This window comes from Malus sylvestris, chromosome 7, assembly GCF_916048215.2.
Source record: "Malus sylvestris chromosome 7, drMalSylv7.2, whole genome shotgun sequence".
Taxonomy (NCBI): domain Eukaryota; kingdom Viridiplantae; phylum Streptophyta; class Magnoliopsida; order Rosales; family Rosaceae; genus Malus; species Malus sylvestris.
In genome coordinates, this window is record NC_062266.1 from 27,611,971 (window position 1) to 27,635,790 (window position 23,820).

Consider the following 23,820-nt stretch of genomic DNA (forward strand, 5'->3'; position numbering starts at 1 on the left):
TAATTTCTACTTCATTGATACAAGAAAAAAAAAGATAGGAAAAACTTTTTTTGTATCATTGAATTTGATCTTGCACTTAACTGCATATATAGAATTGTTGACAATATGAATCTCACATTAGAGAAGAGAAATATTCCTAATAGTTTAATAATCATGGGCTTCTCTCTTTTATTTCAGTTAATTTAGAATAAGGGAACTGCTAAAGAGACTCTCTCAAAGTCAGACTCTTCATGGATTTTCTGCCACTTATAATTTAACATCAATTAATGTGCTAACATTATAAAATATTGTGCCAAAAACATAAGATGACAAAAAATTCATGAATAGTCTCACTTTTGAGATAGTCTTCTTAACATTTATTCACGCGTTGAATCCAATAATCCACGTACTTTCACGTCACTTGATATATATTGTCACGAATGGTCGCATTCTATTAGAAACTCAAGATCTAGAATCGCACAATCATGAATTGGAAGGGGGAGGACAAAGGAGAGGGTGGCATTTCTATTCGACAACACATAGCTTTTTGCTAAAGAAAGTCGGCACAGAAAAGCCACAAAAACGGTTAGGAAGGTAATGCCTTGCTGCCTTTTTGGATCAAGGATGTCGATTTGGGTTGACAGAAAGAGTTTATTTCGTACCCATCAAAAAAATCTAAGAGAGATATTCACCACGTCATCGCATCTCGCAAGATCATTTAGCTGTGTTGTTCAACAACACATCACCAAACCACTTCGATCGCCCAGTCACCCTGTGTTGGATTCAGTCCCATGAAAACACCATCTCAATGCATGTGAATATTTTCCACGACTAAAAGTCTTGTTTAATTATTTTCTAGGTCTTTCGTTTGTGTTTTACGTGTTGTGTATTGTAGAGAGAGAGAGAGAGAGAGAGAGAGAGAGAGAGAGAGAGACTTCAATTTTACTTTCAGCGTGGCTTGGTAGATAGAACATATGACATAATTATTGATCTCCTTTGAAGCTGGGAAGGATGTTGATGTTGTTGTTTACTTTGTCTGTGATTCTGTTAACTGTGACACTTATTAGTTTCATCACCCAGAAGTACTTTATATGTAGTAGTAGTTGATGTGTAACCCGGTGCATGTCTTGTTGTGTGCGAGTGTGTGTTATGCAGTTATGCAATCAGATATGTGAGTTTTATGAGATTCACTCGTTTTACTGTATATAGCGAAGAAATTTAATATTTTTAATAAGAAGTGATTATAGCAATAGAGCCAAATGGTTCCTAAGATTCACATATATAACTCTTCATTTTGGTTCCTGGCAATAAAAATCGATAAAACTGGTCACTGAGTTTGTTCACCGTAAATCATTTTGGTCTTTTTGTAAAAAATCTGTCAATATACTTGTTAATTGGAGGAGTTGGTTTGATAAAAATACTCTTAAACGGTAGTAACATGGTCGCTCACGTGACAATCTAATGAGGATATTGACTGATGTTTCATGAAAGGACCAAAATGATTTACAGTGGGCAAACTCAGGGACGAGTCCTATCAATTTTCATTGTCAGTGACCAAAGTGAAGAGTTGTGCTAATCTTATAAACCATTTTGCCTAGAAAGCCGAAAAAAATCTCTCAATAAAGTAATTTTTAAGAGAATTGTAGATCACTAACTAGCTTTTCAAGCATGTAACATCATTTCTCACTTGGCAAGCAATTCATATGATTATGTAGTATAATAACTGAATACCAAAAAGTTCACTACGTTTCTTCAAAGTTTGGTAGTTGGTACACTCCATTTAAAACTATTTTTTTTAATAATAATAATAAAACAAACCATTTTTTGAGAGATTGTTAAATCATAATATATATATATATATATATATTTTTTTAAAGAGAACAGCGGGTGGTTCGCCACGACAATCCACCTTTTGGGAGGCCAAAAAGACTCATAAAAACATTTTAGTCTCGATGTGCCAAAAAGGACACCAAATCAAAAGCTTATATCTCCAACGAATCAAAACAATTTAATCACTCAATGTGCCAAAAATGTCACCAAATGCGTGTGGTGGTTGTAAAATTACAGTCCTAAAACAAATTGACCTAATTAATTAATTTTTTGCTTACTATTAGAAAGCTCATCATTCATGCTTTGGAATTGGTTGAAAACTTGCCTCATCTTTATTAGACCTAGCAAGGGGACCATTTACTATATTTTGATGTCTCATCTTTATATGAAAAAAAGAGGCATGCAACTATATGTCTAGGCTCCATTGAGTTTTACGCAAAGCCCCTACCATGGAAAAAAAATAAATTAAATTCCAAGTTTCTCAAGCAAGCAAATTTAGAATCATATCTTCAACTTTCTTCCTTTTCATGCACCACACCACCACCACTAGGTTTATTATACTCAGCTTTTATAATTTTATTCTATATACAGTAATACAAGTGATATTTGAGGAGAGGATTCGCAAAACAGGGTCTCGAGTGTAAAAAAGAATGTTCTTAACCAACTGAGTCATGCACTCATTGCAGTCATAATCAACTTTTTCTTTTAAGGTTTTGTCAATTGATCTTCTTTAACCCATTCGATCGACGACCATAAATTGAGAGCGGTGTGCGAGAGATATATATAGGTGTGTGGATAGCATCACCCTTCTTTTATATATATACAACGATATACTTACTATTAGGGGTGAGATGAAAAAATTAGTATTAAACTCGTTATCTACGAGATTTGAACCTAAAATAATAAGACATCTCATTAACAAATAAAGACCGTAATACTAATTGGCTGCAATCATATTTAATTTTAATGTCTTTATTCATTGTTTTCGTTCTTGTAGGCGAATTGGTAAAGATAAAAGTGCCTCATGAGGACTATAACTACCACATCAACTAGTCTAACTACCACCCACATTTATAGGGCAAATGACCAAATTACAAATCATTTTGAGAGAGTCAAGTCAATAATATTCAAGAATTCTAATTTTATTTTCCATTTTTTGGGCATTTGGGGTCAGTTTATCTATCTTATTTTAAAATCAATTGGGCACGTTGAGAAGGAAATTAAACATATTTCATATTGCTAATTACGTCAAATTTTCAACGATGAACATGAGCTAGCTAGCCAGCGCTTTACGCTACGAAACCACATGGTCCACATGGCTTTGTTGCCAAGAGAATGTATGTGCATATATACATTAGTACTTATGGGGCAAAAACCCAGTTCATAATTAAATTTAAGTTTTTTTTATGGGAATATTTTAAGGTTTTTTTTTTGTTCAAGTCAAAGGGATTTTGTACGTTAATATATGCATTTGTTTGAGATGACCTGCTAGCTGATAAACCATATATAATGGCCAATTGAATATGACCTGTCACGCCTTGAATTTGAAGTCGGTAGTGAATTTCGAATTTGAAACACGAGCTAAAAATAAAAATAAGTAAATAGAAAAACATAGTAAAACATGGCAAAAATTAAATTTCTCTTATAAAAAAATAATAAAAAAAAATTCTTTTTTATGCTAGTGAAAAATTATATCCCCAAAAAAGCCACATTCAAACTCAACAAAAGCACCCAAGAAAGGATGGATTAGATGAAGGAGACGTGAGCTCTTATCCGTTTCGAAGATAATGTGCCTGCAAGTATGTCAATTTTCTGGGTCGAAAGAATATATACAAATATAGAGTAGGTTGGTGGATCACTTTACAATGAAAGAGTTGAAGCTTTCAGAACCATTGGGCCAATGCACTTGAAAAATTGAATGAAGTTATAAGGATTGGAGGTTTCATCAGGAATATAAAATATTAATGATCATCAAAAGAACTACATTAAAGGAAAACATGTAATTAATTTCCTTGCTTTTGGATTAAGAGAACGTAATGCAGTTTAATTAGTATATAGAACTAGTGTTTGCTTGTATTAAGTATATGATTGTGTTTTTTTATCTACATAGCTGTGATATTCTGTTTTATTTTGTCATGAAATTTCTCTAGCTTAGATTTGGTTCCTGAACCAAAAGTCGGTTTGGTAATCATTTGGTTAGTTTTTTTATATATATAATTTTTTTTTTTTTGGTGTGCTTTAGATGCAGGGAAAGTGTATGGAAGAATAAAGGAATACATAAGAGTGGTCTGAGGAAGGAAAGAAATAAAGAACAATGAATGAAAACAAAATTTTAAAAGTGAAAGTAACGTAAACTAATGTTTGGTTTATGATTTGTAGTTTTCATAATTTGTGTTATTTTCCTTATACATGTCTTCAATATAACTCCTAGAATCCCATCATCAATCTTCCATTGTTCTGTACTTATTTCTTCGATGTCTTTCCCTCCATCACTAACACAAGTTTACAAACTAAATTGTTCTCAAACGTGCCCTGAGATATTTAAATTCTACAAATACGAATCATTACTTCCTTCCAGAAACCAATTTGCTTACGTGGTAGGACTGAAACCAAATTGTTATCAAACGTGCCCTGAGATATTTAAATTTTACAAAATGTGAAGCGTTAGTTCCTCCGCGAAACCAATATGCTTACGTGGTAGGACATGGAACCAATGTTATACAACAACTTTGATGAAAAGGATTTGAAGTTGGGTTGGTCTTCCCAAATTACCCTGGACCATCTCATCCAATTGGAGCCCAAAAACATTTTTGGGCAGCTTGAGAGAACAAAAAGCTACTCAACTATCAAGGCTTGGGTTGGGCTTGTTAGATTTTAACTAAGTAAAGAAGAGCCCCAAAGAGAGATGCGTTTCACAAAAATCTGATTGGCTTCCAACTTATAAGAATGTAAATCTGTAGCCACGGAAAATTGACAAAATAAATGATGATAACAAAGAATGTTTTTGCTCACCCCTTTATTTATTATCGTTAGATGAGTTTAAATTTTGAGATTTATATTTATTCGCTACAAAAAATTTGATATTTAAATTCATATAACGTTGATAAATAAGGTAATGAACATCATCATCACTACTTGAGAGTGGTGAGCAAAAATATTCTTGATTACAATAAGGCATTTTGTGATAAACATCATCTAGAGATGTGCAGGTAGGAGGTAATAATAATATCAATGTTAGTAATGGGGGAGGATTTTCTCCCCTTCTATTCCCATCCCCTTCCCTCTCCTCCTCTCACATATTGTTTTTTGTCTCTATAAAAAAAATTAATATAAGATGTTAACGTGACTAAACCATAACCGTTCAAATAAGAGAGGAATGAAGGGGAGAGAGATTAGGAGAGGAGGAATCCTCCTCTATAAATAGGCCGCATATCCATCTATCATAAACATTGACATAGAATGATAGCATGCAGATTAATCGGGCTCAAGTTAGAGGGCCTTTACTTGAGTTGCCTGAATTAATAAGAATAATTTATGTGAAATTGGTTGCGAGTGTGGCCCACTATTTAGTGATCTTACTTGTAGAGACTTGCCGAAAAATCTAAAAATTTCTCGTAAAAAGTTAACAAACTAAAAATAAAAATAACTGTACTACTATCTGTATACCCACCATTTTTAATAAAACTTCGTTATTAGTAGTCGACTTATACAAGAATTTCTTGTAGTTTAGGCCATTGAGAGACAAATGCTAATTAACATAACTCTTATATACAAATACATCTAATAAAGTAATATATCCAAGAGTTTCATTTTTATGCAGCATAATTCAAGATTCTAAGGAATTATTCACCGATGATCCTTGTTGTTGTGTTGAATCTTGAAAAGCAAGCATATATATATATATATATATATATATATATATCAGGCCTTTTATCTAAAGAGATCTTCATTTTTATTAAAAAAAATAAATAAAAATAGTGATTAGTTGTGGGGGTCACATTACGTCGTACTTTAACGATTCGGATGGTCTATTTTTCAAGTTGCGTCTCATAAATTGTCCTTGCAAAATATTAGCCAAAAAAAAAAATATTTGAGACATCTAGTTGAGTTCAAAAAAATTGACGAATACTTTGTTCTCTAGAAAATAATGAATTTTATGGTGATAATTAAATAAGCAAATGATTCCCTTCCATCCCGCCGCCCACCATTCCATCCCTTTTGTTTTAGCTGCAACCTGTCTCTCTCTCTCTCTCTCATGGGACATGGGACAATGGCACAGCTAGCTAACCAAATCTTGGGCGGAGCTACCAAAAGGCAACGACGATAAGGTCTATCAACAAGAAAGGAATATTGCAAACAAAAGATTTGATGGATTAAAGATGAAAATTTATAAAGATTTACGTGAAATGTATGGTGCATAGAAAGGTGATATGTCCCAGAACAAAAGAAAAGGGCACGTGATTGCTAGCTAATTGAGCAAACTCCCACAGTCCCACTTGGTTCCCGATTTGTTGGCGAGTCATTGGCTTAATCCATTTGTTTAGTACACTAATCACCCCTACTTTATTCATTTACTTAGTGTCTTTAAGTGACTTGACAACTATCACTTGCATTATTGATGATTACCTATTTGTGAATATACTATTTCTATATATCAAGATTTCTAATTAGAATTTTCTTTAATATGTCACAACTAAATTCTAATTACGTGACAAAAATTACGATCTTTATAATCACAAAATTAATGGTTAATAATGTCGATTTTAGCGATATATCTTGAGACAATATTATTCGTTTGTTAGTGTAACTAAAATGTTTCCACCTTCACAAATGATCAGTATGATAATAACTCAATATAACATGTGTATGCTCTTTCTTCTTTTAGTACTCATCCCGCTCGACGTGCATGATGAATGGTATAGAAATGTCACAAGATTTATATTAAAGAAATAAGGGAGTGTAAGGCCTACACTCCTCATGACATTCAAAGTAATTTTCCTCTATGAGTAGGAGAAACATATTGTGTCATCATGAGTAAATCTTTTAAGGCAAATTGAGACTAAACCAATTTTAATAGAAGTTTTAAGGAAAACTACCAATCCCTTCCCATTCTACTTAGATTAAGCCCCAAATTGTGGGCAAATGTATACGCTTATAAGCATAAGACCATTTATATTTTTATTCTCATTGTAGATGACCCACATGTCACCAATGCCTGTGTCAGAAATTGTCGACCGACCATGTTCATTGTGAATGAAACTTTTTTCTGATCATCGAAAAATTTCAAGTCATGGTTCAACAATGACTTAAAAAACAATATGTGGAACATTTTCATCTTCAATTATGTTCTGTTGTGTGGGTTTATTGTTTTTTAACATGTATACAAAATAAAATTAGAGAACTTATGAGAAAATTCATTACTTAATATGTTTCTTTTGAAGGTCATTTTTGGACAATGACATTGAGACCAGAAAATTTGATCAGTCGGTTGTCGAAAAATTTGATCAATTAGTCACAAGGAAAAGTTTGGTGGATTGAAAAACGCGGTAGGATTGAGTGACAATCATGTAATTATTTTCGATTATAGTTGTATTTATAGAATTGTTTTGGTTGACTCTTTTATTGGTACCTAAGCTAAAAATATAGTATTTTAGCTAAATAAACTAAAAACATAGTACTTTAGCTAAAAAAATTCTTATAATTGGTATTTAAACTAAAAAATCACTATCTATTATCTACAAAACTTACCACATGACCATAACTTGTGTTGTGGATACTTAGGACATGTTTGAGATTCGTTCTCTAAAAAAACACTTATTTTCATAAGTGCTTTAATTATAGTTGCTTTGATTTGTTTTTTTATTAAAAATCAATTACTTAGAAAAGCACTTGAAAGTTCTTTCTTGAATGAGCATTTAACATGTGTTTCTTCAAACAAGCATTTTTTGAGTCATAAGCACTTCTAAGTCTGTCTACCAAACAAATTTAGAAGTGATTTTGAATGTTAGAAATCGAAATCAATTTAGCCCTTTTAGAAACAGTCTCGAACATACTCTTAATAAGCCTTGTAGACATAAAATGATTCATCTTGGTTGTAGACAAATTCTCTCCATACGTAACTCTTCAAAATGAGATTTGCTTGCTATTAGTACTATAACTAGTAGTATGTCTTTTCACTTGACTTATAAATAAAATGTTTTATGTTCGATTCTTATAAATGTTTAATTGATGTCAATTAATTATAAGGAACTTTAACGAAAAATTTTCGGTACTGTTTATTTTAACGAAAAATCATATTTTTACACTAAAAAATCAATCATGGTACTATTCATTTTACCTTTTATTTTGTTATTATCATTAAAATTCAAAAATTTTAAACGTTTTTCTTTAATTTTGCTCTTATTATATTGACGAGTGAGCAGCATTTAATTCAAATCTTCATCACTTTGTTGTAAAAGTAAAACTATCGTTGCATACAAAAAAGATTGACTTGCTTAAATCACACGTAACATCAATCAAAGCACATGAATCTCAAAAAATAAAATAAAACAAAAGCACATGAAGCCCATTTCACATTAAAAATAATAAAAAAAAAGAGAGTAGGTGAAGCCCAAACTCCAGTAGACCATAAACCCAATCCACTCGCAGCCACTCACCCACCAACCAGTCCAAAATGTAACCGATCAGCGTATAAAAAGCAAGAGGGTGACCGGCTACCGGATACGTTGGCGGGCGTGGCAGGACAGTTACTGTGGGCTTCCCGAAGAAAGTGAAGGAAACGTGTAAGACAACTGATAACCCGATAGTTTTGACGGGATAACCGCGAAACCGCATTTGGCCACTCATTCCGTTATCTTCTATGCCTTTTCTGCGCGCCACCCAATCAAATCCCCTCCTCCTAGTAACTAACGCCGTCAAATATTCTCTGCCTCAATCCGTGTTGTTTTTACGCTACCACCTCTTCTACATCTATGTCCGACTAGGACAGACGACAAGTCATGTAAAAGTGTCGCACTAATTCCACGTGGCGAAACATCGTAATCTTAATCGGTCGTGTTAGATTTATGGGTTTAGTTTAAGTTTTAGGCCATTGATATGTTCTTAGGGTTACGTGGTTTTATTGATTCATTTTACTAATCCCACTCAAACCATTAAACAAAATATTCTCAAAACATGCCTAAGCCTCTGCAGCGTTCCTTTATCTGAGAAATATAATCACTTTTTATGTCTTTCGTCAAGTGATTTATTTACGCAATTTAAGGGGTAGAAATAAGGCAAATTGTTGATTGTACACTTGTATTTGTATGATAGCTAGAATTTCCTCTTAGGTGATTGTTGACCCTAGAAACTACCAAGCCTACGTGGCGCGCAGACCGAGTAATCTATAAGCTAACTACGTCCTTCGGTGAATGCGGGCGTGCCAACTCGTCGACCGAGCTCGGCCGAGGAGTAAATTTGTTGATGTTGCGTTGGGTGCGCGGCTGACTCCTGCGTCTTGCGATTGCGACCGAGAAAGGAACGCGTCTCGGCCTCTTGGGTTCTCGAACCTGAAGACAAGGTTACTATTCTTACGAAGTTCACGAGTCGTCGTCGTCGGATTCAGTCACAGTGATGTTATTCGTCAGAGTAAACTCACGCCGAATCGACACCAAAGTGTAAGGGCACAAATACTCAAAGCGAATATAAGTTTTAATGGTGAACGTGGTTCGGCCGTCCGAATGCCGAACTCTAAACCCCACTTGGGAATATCCAATCATAAAATAACTTGGCGTGCAATGCGCCGAGCTCGATATACTGTAACACCTCACTTCGCCGAGGAGGCTAATGAGATGACCTCAATCAATAAGGATCCGGAAATCCTTCTTGACCGAGTAAACTCACGCCGAATCGACACCAAAGTGTAAGGGCACAAATACTCAAAGCGAATATAAGTTTTAATGGTGAACGTGGTTCGGCCGTCCGAATGCCGAACTCTAAACCCCACTTGGGAATATCCAATCATAAAATAACTCGGCGTGCAATGCGCCGAGCTCGATATACTGTAACACCTCACTTCGCCGAGGAGGCTAATGAGATGACCTCAATCAATAAGGATCCGGAAATCCTTCTCGACCGAGACTTGGATAGGTAACCAACCGTCCTCGCCGCAGTGCTGTTGATGCCAACGGAAGATACTGCGAGACCGACTGATTCTACAATGACAGAGTTATCTATGCCGACTTAAGATATCACCGGTTGCTTCCACAGTGCTGTTGATGCCAACGGAAGATGTGTCAGCGAGAAAAGAAAAGAAAAAATCTCAAAGTTGTTGAGAAAGCTTGCGCAGGGCAGTTTTGTGTTGAATTGTAGGGGGCTTGAATGATGCACAGCCTCCCCTATTTATAGCACTGGATCTCTTTGAATCCGAGTTAAAACCCTACTCGGACTAGGTCTTCTCCTCCTGATCAACACCAACTCGACTAGTCCTATTTTCACTAGGATTGTCAACCTAGTCCTTAACCGAGCTGGATTCGCTTCCGGGTTATTAGTCCTATCGAGACTCCTCATTGCACTAGGACTCGACTTCTTGCGTTATGACCTAGCCGACCTAGGTTTGGAGGCCCACGTACTGAACGATCCATAGCATTATTGTCGCAAGGCCTTTGGGTGGGAACTTCATGCTACGTTAAATGGGTTGTAGTTAAAATGTTTTGATAAATGAGTCGGAATCTATTACATATGTTATATTTTAACTCTCATTTTGCCATGTTGCAAGACAGTTGCCAAACAGACCTTAAGGGTTTTAAATAATCTCTCTACCTAGAAGTGTATAATCACTTCGTTTCTTTTCTTTTTCTAGAGACAAAGTATGCTAATAAAAATAATATTATTAGTGACCGGATAAATAGTGTATAAACCATTAAAAGATGTTGCTTAGGAACACACTAAAGTGTTATTATATAAACAAGTTGGCATCCCATGTATATGATAGGCTGAATCTGTTCTTTTATTTAAATAAAGGAACTTTAACGAAATTTTTTTAGTATTGTTCAATTTAACGAAAAATCACATTTTTACATTAAAAAGTCAATCATGGTACTCTTCGCTTGACTCTTTATTTTGTCCTTATTGTTAAAACTCAAAGTTTTCAAACTCTTTTAACTAGTTTTCCTTTCAAATAATGGGCCATATTAGAATATAATTAAATATTTTTGTGAGACCATAATTTGTACCTTTTTGGAATAGTGAATCCGCCAAATCAATCTGTCGATCTGTTTCGGAGTGAGTCACACACTCCGGATGTTACTATAACAACATGTCAACATAGCATGGTTCCCTACTAGATTCTTGAAGCAACTATATTGTTGGAGCCTTAATGAGACTATGCGGTCAACCGCCCGGAGGCTCTCTAACCGGAGTGAGTATCGTGGATACTCTACATCGTACCCAACAACTCCCACTCAGATACCATAAATCACCAAACAGATCCTAATTGCCAAATCCTAACTGCATGTATGATTGGCCAGACTAATGGTACTATAACCCATGATGTGCCTACTACAAGAGAAAGAGTAAGATTCTCTCCTCTTTTTTTTCCTCCCCTTTCCTCTTCTTCTATTTGAACGGTCACAGTTAAGCTACGTCAACATCTTATACTAATTTTTTTTTTTATAGAAAGAGAAAGACAAAATAGAGAATGTGAGAGGAAGGGATGGAAGGGGATTGAAAGAGGAGGAGAGAGAATCCTAGTCTGTTGTCCTGTCTCATGTTGTTGATGCAACATGGCACTAAGCCTTATTTCTAACAACTTAGACATTTGGCATAGCACTCATAAACTAACTCCCAAACGCCTATAAGTAGGCCTCTCGACTCTTTGATTTGACACTTTCATCCATCTTAGAATATATAACTTACCATCCATCACTCATTTCTTACTTGATCGTCGGAGCACCTACGCCGAGAACTATCCTCCCTGAAGTCTAGTTTCATGATCCTTCCCTTATCTTTGTTCTTGCAGGTTCACTCGCCAACCTGAGTAGAATCTGGTCCAACAATATTAAAGGAAAACTAATGAAAATGACTTGAAAACTTTGAGTTTTAATCAAAATGACAAAAAAATATTGTAAGTGAATAGTACCAGAAGTGATTTTTTAGAATAAAAATATAATTTTCGTTAAAAGTGAACAATACGAAACTGTTTCGTTAAAACTCCCCAATATCAATGGATAACAGTGAATTGTTTGAAGTGCATTTTAGCAATTTGATTAGACGGTTTACTTTAGAATATACAATTACATATTATTGGGGGTAAGAATCTATGATCACGTGGCTATAGCCAATAGAGATGTATGTGGGTGATGTCAAAGGTTAAATATTTTATTCTTTTGCATATTCTAATTGTTCTAAGATCGATCATCACGGATTCATGAGTGATATAATACTACTCTTCAGTTTAACTGTTTACCAGAGATTAAGAGTTCGTTTAGATATATTTTTAAAATAACTGAAAGCATTTTTAAAGAAAATATTTTTGGATTTTAAAAGTACTTTTAAGTGTTTTTTCGGGATTTACTTGCAGTTTTACTAAGGATTGGTTCTAAAAATATTTTCACCAAAAACGCTTTTAGTTACTTTAAAAGTACATCCAAATGAGCTCTAATTCTATGGTTGTAGCTAACTGTTACAAAGCAAAAGGGTTAGACTTAGCTTTAAGAAGATGAAAAAATAAATTAACAAATACTCCATCTTCCTCTTTTGCAAAATAAATCTGAGTGAGTGATGATAGAAGAAGAAGAAACATTTTGTCTCGGCTTCAAACTATGTAGTTGAAGAGAGTTTACGAAGAATCACACTTTGAGAAAGACTCATTAGCATTTATTTTTTTGTTTTCATTGCCCATTCCAACAAAATTATTATCGTCCAAAAATAAGAAAAATATTATTAGCATCCTGAAATTCTCATTTTGCACTTCAAACATTTTATATTTAAAAAAAAAAACAACATTTGTGACAAGTATGAAATAAATTTTTCGGAGCGGTAATAACAGTTCTCGAAAATAAAAGGAAAACAAAATATGACTTGGGAGGTATACGTGGCAAGAAAGCTCTATCTCCACCTCAGCCGGTGGATTGATGAATGTAGAAGAAAAGGAGGAGGGAAGGAAGAAGAGGAAGAACTGGTCCAAGAGATAGAGAGAGAGACAGAGAGAAAAAAGAAGGAAAAAAAGAAGAGGGGGTTTTGGGAACCTGCAATTACCCGGACATTATTGCCCTTTTACTGGCTCGCCTGGTTTTGTGGTCAGAAAACCATGAAACATATATAAGAAGGGGTTTAAGGCCACTGTTTCTTCTGCATGGTTTTTGTATGTACAAAATCATTAACATTTTACAATCCAATTGGGTTTTTCCTTTTCGCAGAGAGATTTAGAGAGAGAAACTACCAATTCTTGCTTCATATTCTCGCAGATCTCTTACACATTTCCCAGATTTTCTGTTTTTTCTTTCCCTGAAAATTTGTAGATATATTGGTTTTAGATTTAACCCAGAAGAAGATCTTTGTCCAAGAGGTGAGTAAATCGAGCTTCTCTGCTGGGATTTTGGTTTGATGCAATTTGGGTTTTAGTTTTTGAGAATTCAGCGTTGTTCTGGTCAATAACTATGGGTTTTGCTTCGGTTGAGCAAATGGGTGTGTTCAATTACTGCATGCAATTTTGAATTTCGATTGAGATCGGGATCTGATTGGGGAGTTTGGGTCGTGTTTAGATGTGCTGAATTGGGTTTGATTGAGAATTTGTGGTCGTGATCAGAATCATGGGTTTTGTTTTGCATGAAGTCCATTTCTTTTGATCTGAGGTTTATGGGATTTTAGTTTTGCTTTGAATTCATTCATCGCTGCGTAAAACAGATTACAGAACTAAGATCGGAATTGGCGTTGGATTTGTAATTGCTTTTGCTGAATTGGATTTGATTTGGAATTCTTCTTGTTGTGTATTCAATTTTTCAAATGGGAATTCGTTTTCTGGGTTTTGGGTTTATGAAGTTAAATGCAATTTACTTTTCTAAGTTCTTTTTATATTAAACAACTAGTTTCAGATGTGATTGGAGCCTTGACTTCCAATTTGGTTCCGGTTCATGCTTGATATTGTATCTGTTCAATTACCTGAAATTTTCTTTTGAAAAGACCTCTGATTAGGGTTTTAAGATCTGGTTTATGATTTTCTGCATACCGCGGAGCAGATTAGTTTAGTTTTTATTATGTTTTCGTTTCAAGCTTTGGTTCAAGTCTTTCGAGTAGTTTTATATTCCAAATCTTACCGTGTTGGATTTTGCTATTGTTCCTCAATCAATCTGAGGGATCTGTTTGATTTCTAAGAATTATAGGAATAATTAGGCACTTAAACCTAGAGGGGTGGTTTGGTGGTTAGGAGACTTGGAGGGCTAATCATGAGTTTTACGTTATGGATCACGGAGGCAGTCTATTCTTGCTATATTTTTAGTTAATATATGCATCTTTAAAGAGGGAACATTATATCGCTACTTCGATCTCATTGCGATCTCATTGCGGGATTTTATTTTATGTTGGTTTTGATATAGTAGTATGACTTAGGATTCTGAATTTATTGTTATCTTCCTTTTGTGATCAATGAGATTTTGTTTTGATTATGCAAACACATTTTCCCCAAGCTAAGCCTGACACGTGTTCTTTCTAGGAAATGAATATCTTATGACAGTGAACTGAATGCGGGGTTGATGCTTCTTTGTGTTTGATGAGTTCAAATTGCCATGTATGCTTGAGATATGGTGTTGAAGAAGAGGCTTGATTTTGGATTTAATGGCTTCCAGGTCCCTACTATACCTAGAGCTCCCAGATCAGCTAGGGTAAGCATTCCTGAAATTCTAGGGTTGCCTCTTTTTGTTTTCTCCTTACCTTTTTGGTTTTGGATGATAAACCCTGTATTGAATTCATGAATTTCGGTTACTGGTTTCAGAGGGGCCCACATAGGAAGTCGGTCGAGGATGGCCAATTCTGTGCATTTGAATTATTGGCCTCTTTAGCTGGAAAGTTATTGCAGGAGAGTGAAAGTTCTGAATCCAGTAATGCTTCTGAAGGAAATTTGCAGCCTGCCCTTGGCATAGACGTTAAGCAGGAAAGACAAGATGAACATAAACCTCTGAAAGAAGAGTGCCCTGATCAGGGAAGCTCCGAAGAAAGCGTTTCTTTAGGGCTGACATCCCAAAACGTCGATCAGAAGGGCATTCTAAAAGAAATTCCGTGTGCCGACAGTGATACTGTTTTGGAACGCACTTCAGTTATTACAACTTCAGACAGCCCTGCAAAAGCTGGGCGCCCGGCAAAGTCTGTAATTTCCAGTAGCAGGCCCACATTTCAAAATTATTCTGGTAAGGTAGAGGGGGGATCCCTGGGTATTGTGGAGTCCTGTTACGGTAATATAGCAAATGGAATTGAAGTACAGGAAGATAGTAAGCCGTTAGAAACTGGAGCTTTGAAGATAGCTAACCCATGCAGTTCCAAGGATCCAACTGAACTGCATGCAAAATATCCTGCAATGCTCAATGGAGACAGCAATGTCAAATTGTCATTGTTCAGGGATCCTGTTCCTAATGCTTCTTTTTCCAGGCATAGGAATGATATTGAATTAGGTAGTAGAGATGATGACGAAAACTTTACTAGGTGCATTAAACCTAGCAACAGGGTGAAGGTCTTTAGGCCTCCACCACGTGTTGGAGACCGAAGAATAAGGAAGTTACTGACATCCAAGTACTGGAAAGCGGCTCCAAAGTTGAGGGAATGTGAGCACTATAGATATGGTAAGTTTCTTATCGTGCCTTGGTTAGCATCATAAATCGATGCAAATTCATTTAATGTTGAGCTTGTGTTTTTGGTTTTTCTAGATGGGGGAGTAAAAACTATTTATCACAAAAGGAAAACCTTTTACAACCGTGAAAGATCTCAACGTGACACTCTTTATAAGAGGAGGAAATTGGTTGATCGAAGTTCGGTAGTGACTTCTGATGGAGGGTTTAGTGGTGAAAGTGTTTCTAACTCACTCGATAACGGAGATAAAACTGGTCCAGCTGGTATGCTACTTTTGCACAATTATGTAGATATTTTGTTGTTACTGTTTCTTTATGTGTTCTTGGGACTTAAGGCTTGTGGTATTGGTTTTTCTTAATAGTTATTCTTCTGTGCAGCAAACGGAGTGTCAGCTTCAGTTATTGGTCATCTAACATCTTTCCGCTCTGAGGAATCTCATGGTAATTAAAGTTTTGAAGATTTGGTGTTAAACACTTTCCTTATTCGATTGTATAACCAGTATCATTGTGCATTATATTTCCTTCTGCAGTGAGATTGAGAATCAAATCCTTTAGGGTTCCAGAGCTTGTCATTGAGGTCCCAGAAACTGAAACAGTCGGTTCATTGAAGGTATTAATTGAGACGCATTATTTTATTTTACGTGCCATCGGCCATAAAATAATGTACAGGTCGCAGGTTTTCTCCTTCCTCTTTACAATAAGAATTTTCCTCAAATGGCATGGAATATGCTTGTTTATTCACTAGTATTGAGTCTTGTTTAGCAAGTAGTTGTTGACTATTCGTCACTTTGGGCCTGAATATTTTACATTTGTGATATGAAATTTTACAGAGGACAGTCATGGATGCAGTGAATGCCATACTTAGGGATGGTTTAAGTGTTGGAGTACTTGTTCAAGGGAAAAACATAAGAGATGACAACAGAACTCTAATGCAGATGGGAATTTCTTCCAAAGACAGTTTGGATTCTCTCGGGTTTATGTTGGAGCCAAGTCATGTGCAAGCTCCTCCATTTTTGTGTTCTGGCGATCCTCCATTTTCATGCAAGATGGTGGCCAGGTAATTGATGTGTTGTGAGAAGTCCCTTGTCTAAAGTTGGAATATCTTTTATTGCCCATTTGGGTCGACTTTGTTTTCTTTCATAGTTGTTGATATGCATGCTGAGATGGTATTTTTCTGCTGGAATTTATGACGTTTGTTTTCCGTATTTAATTAAGTCTATAGCTGCTTATACAAAATATTTGAGGCTGGTTGGACAATTAATAGATGAATTTCCCTCCGGTATGCGTTATTTGATTTAGTATCATAAATTCTTAATTAATGCAATTTTGTTGGCAATTGTGTGCTAATTATTCATGATGATGGTGTTATGATGCATATGTGGAAAAAAAAAATTGTTCAGCTTTAATCTAAATGGATAGGACAAGTTTTGCATTACGGTTCTGCTCTGTTGACTTGAGGAACAGCTTTTCACGTGTGTTCTCATTACAGCAAATATGCATTGTTGTTTCAGGTCCCCAGGCTTACCTGTCTTGGACTCTCCAATGTCTGATGTGTTGTCTGACGTTCCTCCTACAACCAATTCAGGCAGTCTTGCTGAAACTAAGCATGAACCAGTTTCCTCTCATATTGACATATTGACCAACAAAACAATGCTGGAATCCCAGGCGCTAGTTGCAATTCCAGAAATGAGCATGGAGCCACTAGCCATAGTTCCTGTGAGCCAGAAAACTAAGCGATCTGAGCTTGCACAGCGTCGAACCAGGAGACCATTCTCTGTCTCAGAAGTCGAAGCATTGGTGACAGCAGTTGAGGAACTTGGAACTGGAAGGTGTGATGTTCGTTACCACTTAAACAGGATCAGTGTGAGATGCATGATTCCATTTTGAAGCATAATAGTGGTTTAACAATGTTATGAATCTGCAGGTGGCGCGATGTTAAATTGCGCACATTTGAGAATGCAGATCATCGAACTTATGTGGACCTGAAGGTAAATTTTGTTTGTCTGGTTATCTTGTCCTACATCACTCGATCATTATTTTGTTTGCAGGTACATTGCCGTTGAGTGCTTCTCTGGAAAGCACAGGTTACATGATTTGTGTTGTATTTGATGTGCTTTGTGGTGGTTTTATGCAGGATAAATGGAAAACCTTAGTCCACACTGCAAAAATCTCTCCTCAGCAAAGAAGGGGAGAGCCCGTTCCTCAGGAGCTTTTGGACCGAGTGTTGGCTGCCCATTCTTACTGGTGCCAACACCAAGCAAAGCAACACAGCAAGCACCCGGCCTTGCCAGCATTCTGAAGATCACAGATGCACCCGACCGAGAGGCATGGAGCTGAAAGGTATCCGATTGTATGATGTAAAAAAAAACAGGAAACGTTGACAGAAACAGGGAAAGAAGAAGACAACTGTACAAATGACCCAAAATTTGTGTAAAATCCTCACCCCCACAGTTTAAATTAAATTGCCGGCGTCTCTGTCTGATGGAGGCCGGCAAATGTAAATGGTTCGTCGGAATAAAGATCAGTCTAACAGAAACTCACAGTTGTTTGAATTCAATTTGTTTTTATTTCACCAACTTGTAATGTAGAGAAATGTGAATCTTCATAAACAGGAATAAACTTGTTTTAATTATCTTCAATTTGTTGCTTCTGTGTTAGTAACTTAACTTCCATGTGAATGTGATGCGTGTTACTTGCATTGCAAGTCAGTCAACGTCATTGTTTTCGATTCAAAGATGGGTTGCAATTGCATGATTGAGTTGCGTATAATTTACACCTTTTTTGTTGGACTAATTATTTATTTAATTTTTTTGAATTGGCCAACTAACTTGGGCGGTGGCTCTGACATATTAGCACATTTGGCACGTGCAAAACCACGTGTATAGTTGAGAAAAAATAAATTTATCTTGTTGAGTTGTTGCCTGGCAAAGTTTGTAGTGTACGCAACTTCTTCTTGCCTACTTACCTACGTATTTTGAATTGGTCAGCATATCACCAAGGAACTAAATTGGATCTAAAACACCTCAAAACGGTGCGGGTTCAGGTCACCCGTTTCTTTTGCCGGGTATGGAGACGGATAACGCTCGTTCAAGTGTATACCTGATTGCACATGACCAATTGGTTTAGTGGTAACTAGTTTCCCCTTTAGTAAAAGTAGATCTCAAGTTCGGCTCACTCGATCATCATGCCTATATGTCTATATATTTGTTATGATTTTAATACTAGGTTGTGGCTGATGTGCAAGTTAACCTTATGCTGTTAAAGTATCTTTGTAAATATTTGTTGTGAGTAAAATTTCATCGGTTATGGATATATGTTCGTGGGTACCTTCCTACCCAAAGTGTTACTGTCAAAAGCCCACATTAGGTATGCACGAGGGCCCCGAAATAAAAGTTGAATTCTTGAAACAATGTTGTTCTGTTCACCTATATGAAAGGAGCTGATGATAATCTGATCTCCTCACTCTTGATCACATGGCCATATTACCTTTTGGGCATTTGGCCCAAAATTAAAAAATTAAAACAAAATAACACGAAAAAAGAAATAGTAATTAAAAAATCGAAGACTTAATTTGAGTTGAGCTTGGTGTGTAACTAAAGAGGACATTAAATGTAATTGGTTGTGATGAAGAGGGAGGAAAGGGCTAATTAACATGCACGCGAGTGATATTATTTGTTAATACATTATGAAACTCATATGCATCAACAATTGACAGTCACTTACACGCTTGTGAATACTAACTTTGAACGATATAATGTATCTGTGACAACATGTTGTGTTCAGAAATACTAACCAGAATTTAGGTAATGTATATGAGACAACAGGTAAGTTTCTTGATCCAAATTGTGCACCTTCCCATCCAATTTCGAGTAATTTGGGCCCGGATTTGAGCACGAATTCGGATGGGGAATCATCCGAGGACTGCGATTTTAGTGATGTGGTTCTCAAGTACGTTAACCAAATTCTTATGGAAGAAAAGACCGAAATATATCATGAGCCTGCAGCACTTGAAGCTGCAGAGCAATCATTTTATGAGCTTCTTGGAGAGGATCACTCTCTTTCTCCTCCTTGTGACATGACTTCGTATGCTGATCAAAACAATGAAAGCCGAGATGAATGTCATCCTTGGCTTTCTAGTGATTACAATACTACCTCTTGGATTGGCTTCGGGGTTGCGATTTGCGTGAGTACAAATCCTTGCATGTTTCTTCTCAGTCCAATTCTTTGTCATTCCATGCCTAATCGAATGGAAGTGGTAATATTGTGGACAGGGTGTGAATTCTTTTCCGAGCACTCTTAGAGTTCCTCACTTTTTGAATTGAGATTGAGTCGGCCGTGCAATTTAAAAGAGGCTCTGAGGAAGCAAGTAGGTTTCTTCCGAATGGTAATGGACAGATTGTTAATTTGGAAAGTAACACGATGTTACTTAACGAGGGGAAGGCAGATGCTATACGTATGGGAGCTGAGGTAAGGAAGTGGTGGATTTGATAACTCTTTTGACTCTTTGTGCACGAGCGGTTGCAGCTAATGATAAGAGGACGCGCAATGAGTTGCTTAAGCATATCAGACAGCATTCTTCTCTTCTGGCAGTGGAAAACCCGATGCAAAGACTAGCTCACCATTTTGCTGATGGTCTTTGAGGCACGCATGGATCCGGTGCTCAGATTTACAAACATCTTGTGTCCAAGCCAGCATCAGCTGCAGATGTCTTGAAGGCTTACTATCTATATCTTGTCGTGTGTCGTTTAAGAGGCTATCGTTTTTCTTCTCAAACAAGACAATAATGGAAGTAGCTGAGAAAGCAACAAGGATGGTATGCGGAAACTTATAAAGTTCCATTTCAGTTCAATGCAATAGCACAAAAGTAGGACACCATTCAAATCGAGGATCTTAAAATTGATCGTGACGAGGTGCTTGTTGTGAACTCGATACACAGTTGTTTTAAAACTCATCAGGACCATAAATCCGGATATCTACACATTGGGGATTTCGGGAGGGCCTCTTCCACTTTTCCACATTGTTCGATATGCTTGAGATGAACGTCCCGCATGATGCTCCAGAGAGGATTTTGATTGAGAGGGAGGTCTTCGGTAAGCAGGCAATGAATGTCATTGCGTGTGAGGGTTCGGAGAGGTTGAGAGACCAGACATACAGGCAGTGGCAGGTGAGGAATCTGAGGGCCGGGTTTACGCAACTTTGAATCACGAGATTTTGCGAAGGTTAGCAAAGGACATCCTCCCTCTGTCATTTGCGGCATCCAGCGTTAGGGACAATCTTATAATTTTATTAACTTAATTTACCGTATTTGTATTTTCCGTTGTACATATAATCTTACATCGAGTAATTATAACCCTATTATTTATTTTAACAAACAATCGACTGCAAGAAATTTGGACTTGGAATTGTAGGGCTTTACCCCGAAGGGAGCCCTTCCAGAAATTCTCAGAGGCCAAGGCTGAGCCCAGGCCAGTGAGGGGGTTTGGAAATAGTTTTCAACCAGCAATAGACGCGCCTCGGTTAGAACCTCATAAGCTGCGTCATTGCCCCAAGCGCAAAGATGGTTTCAACAAACGGCTTCTGTTCCATTTTATAGTCTCTCCAGCAGCTTCTCATCTATCTCTGGGCGATGTGGGACAACAGCAACAACTTTATCTCACCAATTGTATTGTATTCCTCGCTTTCCCCGTTCAACAGCTAACCTATTTTATCCAACAGAATTGCGTTTTCTTATAGGCAATAACCCACCAAAGAATTTAGCGCTACTACGATTTACACCTTCTTAAGTTGGGAATGAGTTATAGAGTTTCAATTTCCTCACAATAACATTGTATTATGAGAGTTAAAAGTCGTACTCATATGCTATTTGATATTACGATTTAGTGATATTCATTTTCACTTGTATGTGAGAAGTCTTAGGTTTAATTCTCATCAAAAACAAAATTGAACTGCATTATTGCTAACTCATTGAGAGAGTTAGCCACTCTCCTACCTCTTAATGTAAATAGTATCGTTTGTTAAAAAAAAAAAAAAACTTGTACTGTTATATGTCTTTTAGCTCTTTGCTAATTTGATTGTTTGTCAAAATAATGACATGATAAGTATCGATTCATTTGTGGGTTGGCGTGGAAACCAAACTAGCACAACATAAACAAAAAATTGTCATCATGGAGCTTCGTCTTCTCCTCGGTTAATATTTAGTAGAATGAAAAGAAAATCAATCGCACAATGTGGTCTCAATGATGTAAGACGTTTATACTTCAGTTTGAAATGTTATATCTACCACGTTATCAATTTAATTAACGAGATTAAGAGTGATATTTGGAATAAAAACGAGTTCACCTCGGATGACGTTTTTGGTCATATATAAGTTTATTTATTTATTTATTTTTAAACTCGCTGTTGGTTGGGGTTTAGGGTTTTATTGCGAAGAAGAAAGCAGGGAAAGAAACAGAGAGGAAGAAAGGGGTAAAAGATGAGTGGGGCAGGAAAACCAGATTTCTTCTACAGAGAGGCTCAACGCCTGGGCTATGTGGCTCGCTCGGCCTTCAAGGTATTCATTGATTTACCTTTTTACCCAACATTCATGTCTCTAATTGCCACTAACCCACCCACATCTTTCAACAGCTGCTTCAGATGCAGAAACAGTACAAGCTCATTACCCCTGGCTCCTCTGTTCTCGACCTCGGCTGTGCTCCCGGCGCTTGGCTTCAGGTCCTTTTTGGTCATTTCAAAATCCTAACTTTATACTCAAATTTCGATTGTCTGCTCATAACATTCATGGGTTTTTGTTGAAATTTGCAGGTGGCTTGCCAGAGCTTGGGTCCCCTCAAAAATGGCGGCCTTGTTGTTGGGATTGATCTCAAGGTCTCATTTTTCACTATCCTTTCGAGTTAAATTTTCGTGCTCTTTCTGTTGATTCGATAATTTATATAGAGTAATTGGGTTGTGAAATGCGGAATTTGCAGAACAGAAGGTGAAGGTTCCAGCTGAGCATTGTGATTCGAGGGTTCAAACTGTTTGCGCCGACGTCATGAAACTCCCCAGAGCCCATGTCAGGGAACTATCTCCACAGGTATTGTTGTCTTAGCTTCTTAGCTTTAATTAACAATGGTTCAACATGCTTGTGCTAATTTACGTCTTTCGATTGTGAGAACAATTCAAATCTTCACAGCAACTTTTTATGTCCAAGAATTGTTAGAAACTTGATTAATTATGCTGTTGTTTCGATTTATGATCACGTTGTCCTTCAACCCTGTTTCAGGATGTTTCAAGGTGTGAAACAAATAATATTTTGGTTCCTTGCCAACTTTTGACATTGTATGATGTGCACATGAATTTCCAACTTAATAAAAACCAACCTTAGCTTTTTGCGAAGGAAAACGTTTATAGGATCCTCTTGCAGATGCAGGATAGGAATAGGGAAGAGATTCATGGTTTTGCCATTGTGTTTGTGCAGCAGAAAGGGTTTTCTGTGGTACTCTCGGATATGTGTCCCCTCGTTTCTGGAATCTCAGGTAAAGATGCAGCTTTATCGCTCGAGTTAGGTATGCAAGCACTGAATTTGGCTGTTGGTGGAGCTGCCTTAGCTCATTCCAATAACGAAATTCAAACAGAGGAAAGTAATGATGGGACAACTACAATTTCAGATGATAATGGTGTATTGCGAAGGGGAGGTAATCTTGTGATAAAGCTTTTAGAGAGTGAAGATGTGCAAGGTCCTTTTCTTAATTCCTTTCTTGTTTTTCCCCTTTGTTCTGGTAACATAATAGCGGTAATTGCTCCATTGAAGCTCTGTATGGATATGTTTTTTTACCCGTCTTCTGGCTGTTTGTTCTGCAGAAATCAACAAGATTTGCAAACCGCTGTTTAGAAAGGCATCGTTGTTGAGGCCTAAAGCTACAAGATCATCGTCAAGAGAGATTTATTTGATATGTCAAGGTCTGCAGTCGCAGGCAAAGACTTAGAATGAAGATTGCACCCAAACAAGTAGAAATCCAACGTTTGTGAACATTGTAGGCGTATTGCAAGACGAGTAAACTGATCGATTCGCGGCTGTGAATTATTGTGTCCTGAATTGAACCATACCACATTCCTTTGAACAATCTTGTACTAAATGTGTCTTTCAAAAGATTACGATTGACTGTTACTGATGTTGTTATTTGGTTTTCACTTCTACTTTATGAACCAAGTTGCGATG

At 36.7% G+C, this 23,820-nt stretch overlaps 2 protein-coding genes and 1 non-coding gene across 6 annotated transcripts; 2 read left to right on the forward strand and 1 right to left on the reverse strand.

Annotated features, from left to right (window-relative positions):
* Positions 1 to 12,938: 12,938 nt before the first annotated feature.
* On the forward strand, positions 12,939 to 18,262 carry LOC126628919 (telomere repeat-binding protein 3-like). Of its 2 annotated transcripts, none has more exons than XM_050298792.1 (10): positions 12,939 to 13,354; positions 14,498 to 14,666; positions 14,777 to 15,617; positions 15,702 to 15,887; positions 16,002 to 16,064; positions 16,154 to 16,233; positions 16,454 to 16,680; positions 17,135 to 17,452; positions 17,548 to 17,611; positions 17,758 to 18,262. In XM_050298792.1, exons 2-10 carry the CDS (start codon positions 14,586 to 14,588, stop codon positions 17,920 to 17,922), a joined length of 2,025 nt encoding a protein of 674 aa, XP_050154749.1. In that variant the 5' UTR covers positions 12,939 to 13,354; positions 14,498 to 14,585; the 3' UTR covers positions 17,923 to 18,262. The 2 variants fall into 2 exon arrangements, with proteins under 2 accessions (XP_050154749.1, XP_050154750.1); XM_050298793.1 differs by having other exon boundaries at positions 14,519 to 14,666.
* Positions 18,263 to 21,031: 2,769 nt separating this feature from the next.
* Positions 21,032 to 21,182, reverse strand: LOC126630846 (U4 spliceosomal RNA). The gene has a single exon (XR_007626129.1). It is a non-coding gene; the product is annotated as a U4 spliceosomal RNA (small nuclear RNA).
* Positions 21,183 to 22,032: 850 nt separating this feature from the next.
* On the forward strand, positions 22,033 to 23,769 carry LOC126628922 (uncharacterized). 3 transcript variants are annotated; one of them, XM_050298795.1, is made up of 6 exons: positions 22,033 to 22,173; positions 22,248 to 22,334; positions 22,425 to 22,487; positions 22,594 to 22,695; positions 23,080 to 23,338; positions 23,463 to 23,769. In XM_050298795.1, the coding sequence occupies exons 1-6, from the start codon at positions 22,096 to 22,098 to the stop codon at positions 23,585 to 23,587; spliced, it is 714 nt and encodes a 237-aa protein (XP_050154752.1). In that variant the 5' UTR covers positions 22,033 to 22,095; the 3' UTR covers positions 23,588 to 23,769. The 3 variants fall into 3 exon arrangements, with proteins under 3 accessions (XP_050154752.1, XP_050154755.1, XP_050154753.1); XM_050298798.1 differs by having other exon boundaries at positions 23,080 to 23,296; XM_050298796.1 differs by having other exon boundaries at positions 23,083 to 23,338.
* The last annotated feature ends 51 nt before the right edge of the window (positions 23,770 to 23,820 follow it).

What these genes read in the sequence shown, in the direction of transcription:
- LOC126628919 (XM_050298792.1), top strand. Translation starts at nt 14,586, where the DNA reads ATGGTGTTGAAGAAGAGGCTTGATTTTGGATTTAATGGCTTCCAGGTC. An exon ending in AGATAAAACTGGTCCAGCTG is followed by an intron (nt 15,888 to 16,001) that starts GTATGCTACTTT and finishes TCTTCTGTGCAG; the next exon opens with CAAACGGAGTGTCAGCTTCA. An exon ending in AAACAGTCGGTTCATTGAAG is followed by an intron (nt 16,234 to 16,453) that starts GTATTAATTGAG and finishes GAAATTTTACAG; the next exon opens with AGGACAGTCATGGATGCAGT.
- LOC126628922 (XM_050298795.1), top strand. Translation starts at nt 22,096, where the DNA reads ATGAGTGGGGCAGGAAAACCAGATTTCTTCTACAGAGAGGCTCAACGC. An exon ending in TCAGGGAACTATCTCCACAG is followed by an intron (nt 22,696 to 23,079) that starts GTATTGTTGTCT and finishes GTGTTTGTGCAG; the next exon opens with CAGAAAGGGTTTTCTGTGGT. An exon ending in AGAGAGTGAAGATGTGCAAG is followed by an intron (nt 23,339 to 23,462) that starts GTCCTTTTCTTA and finishes TTTGTTCTGCAG; the next exon opens with AAATCAACAAGATTTGCAAA.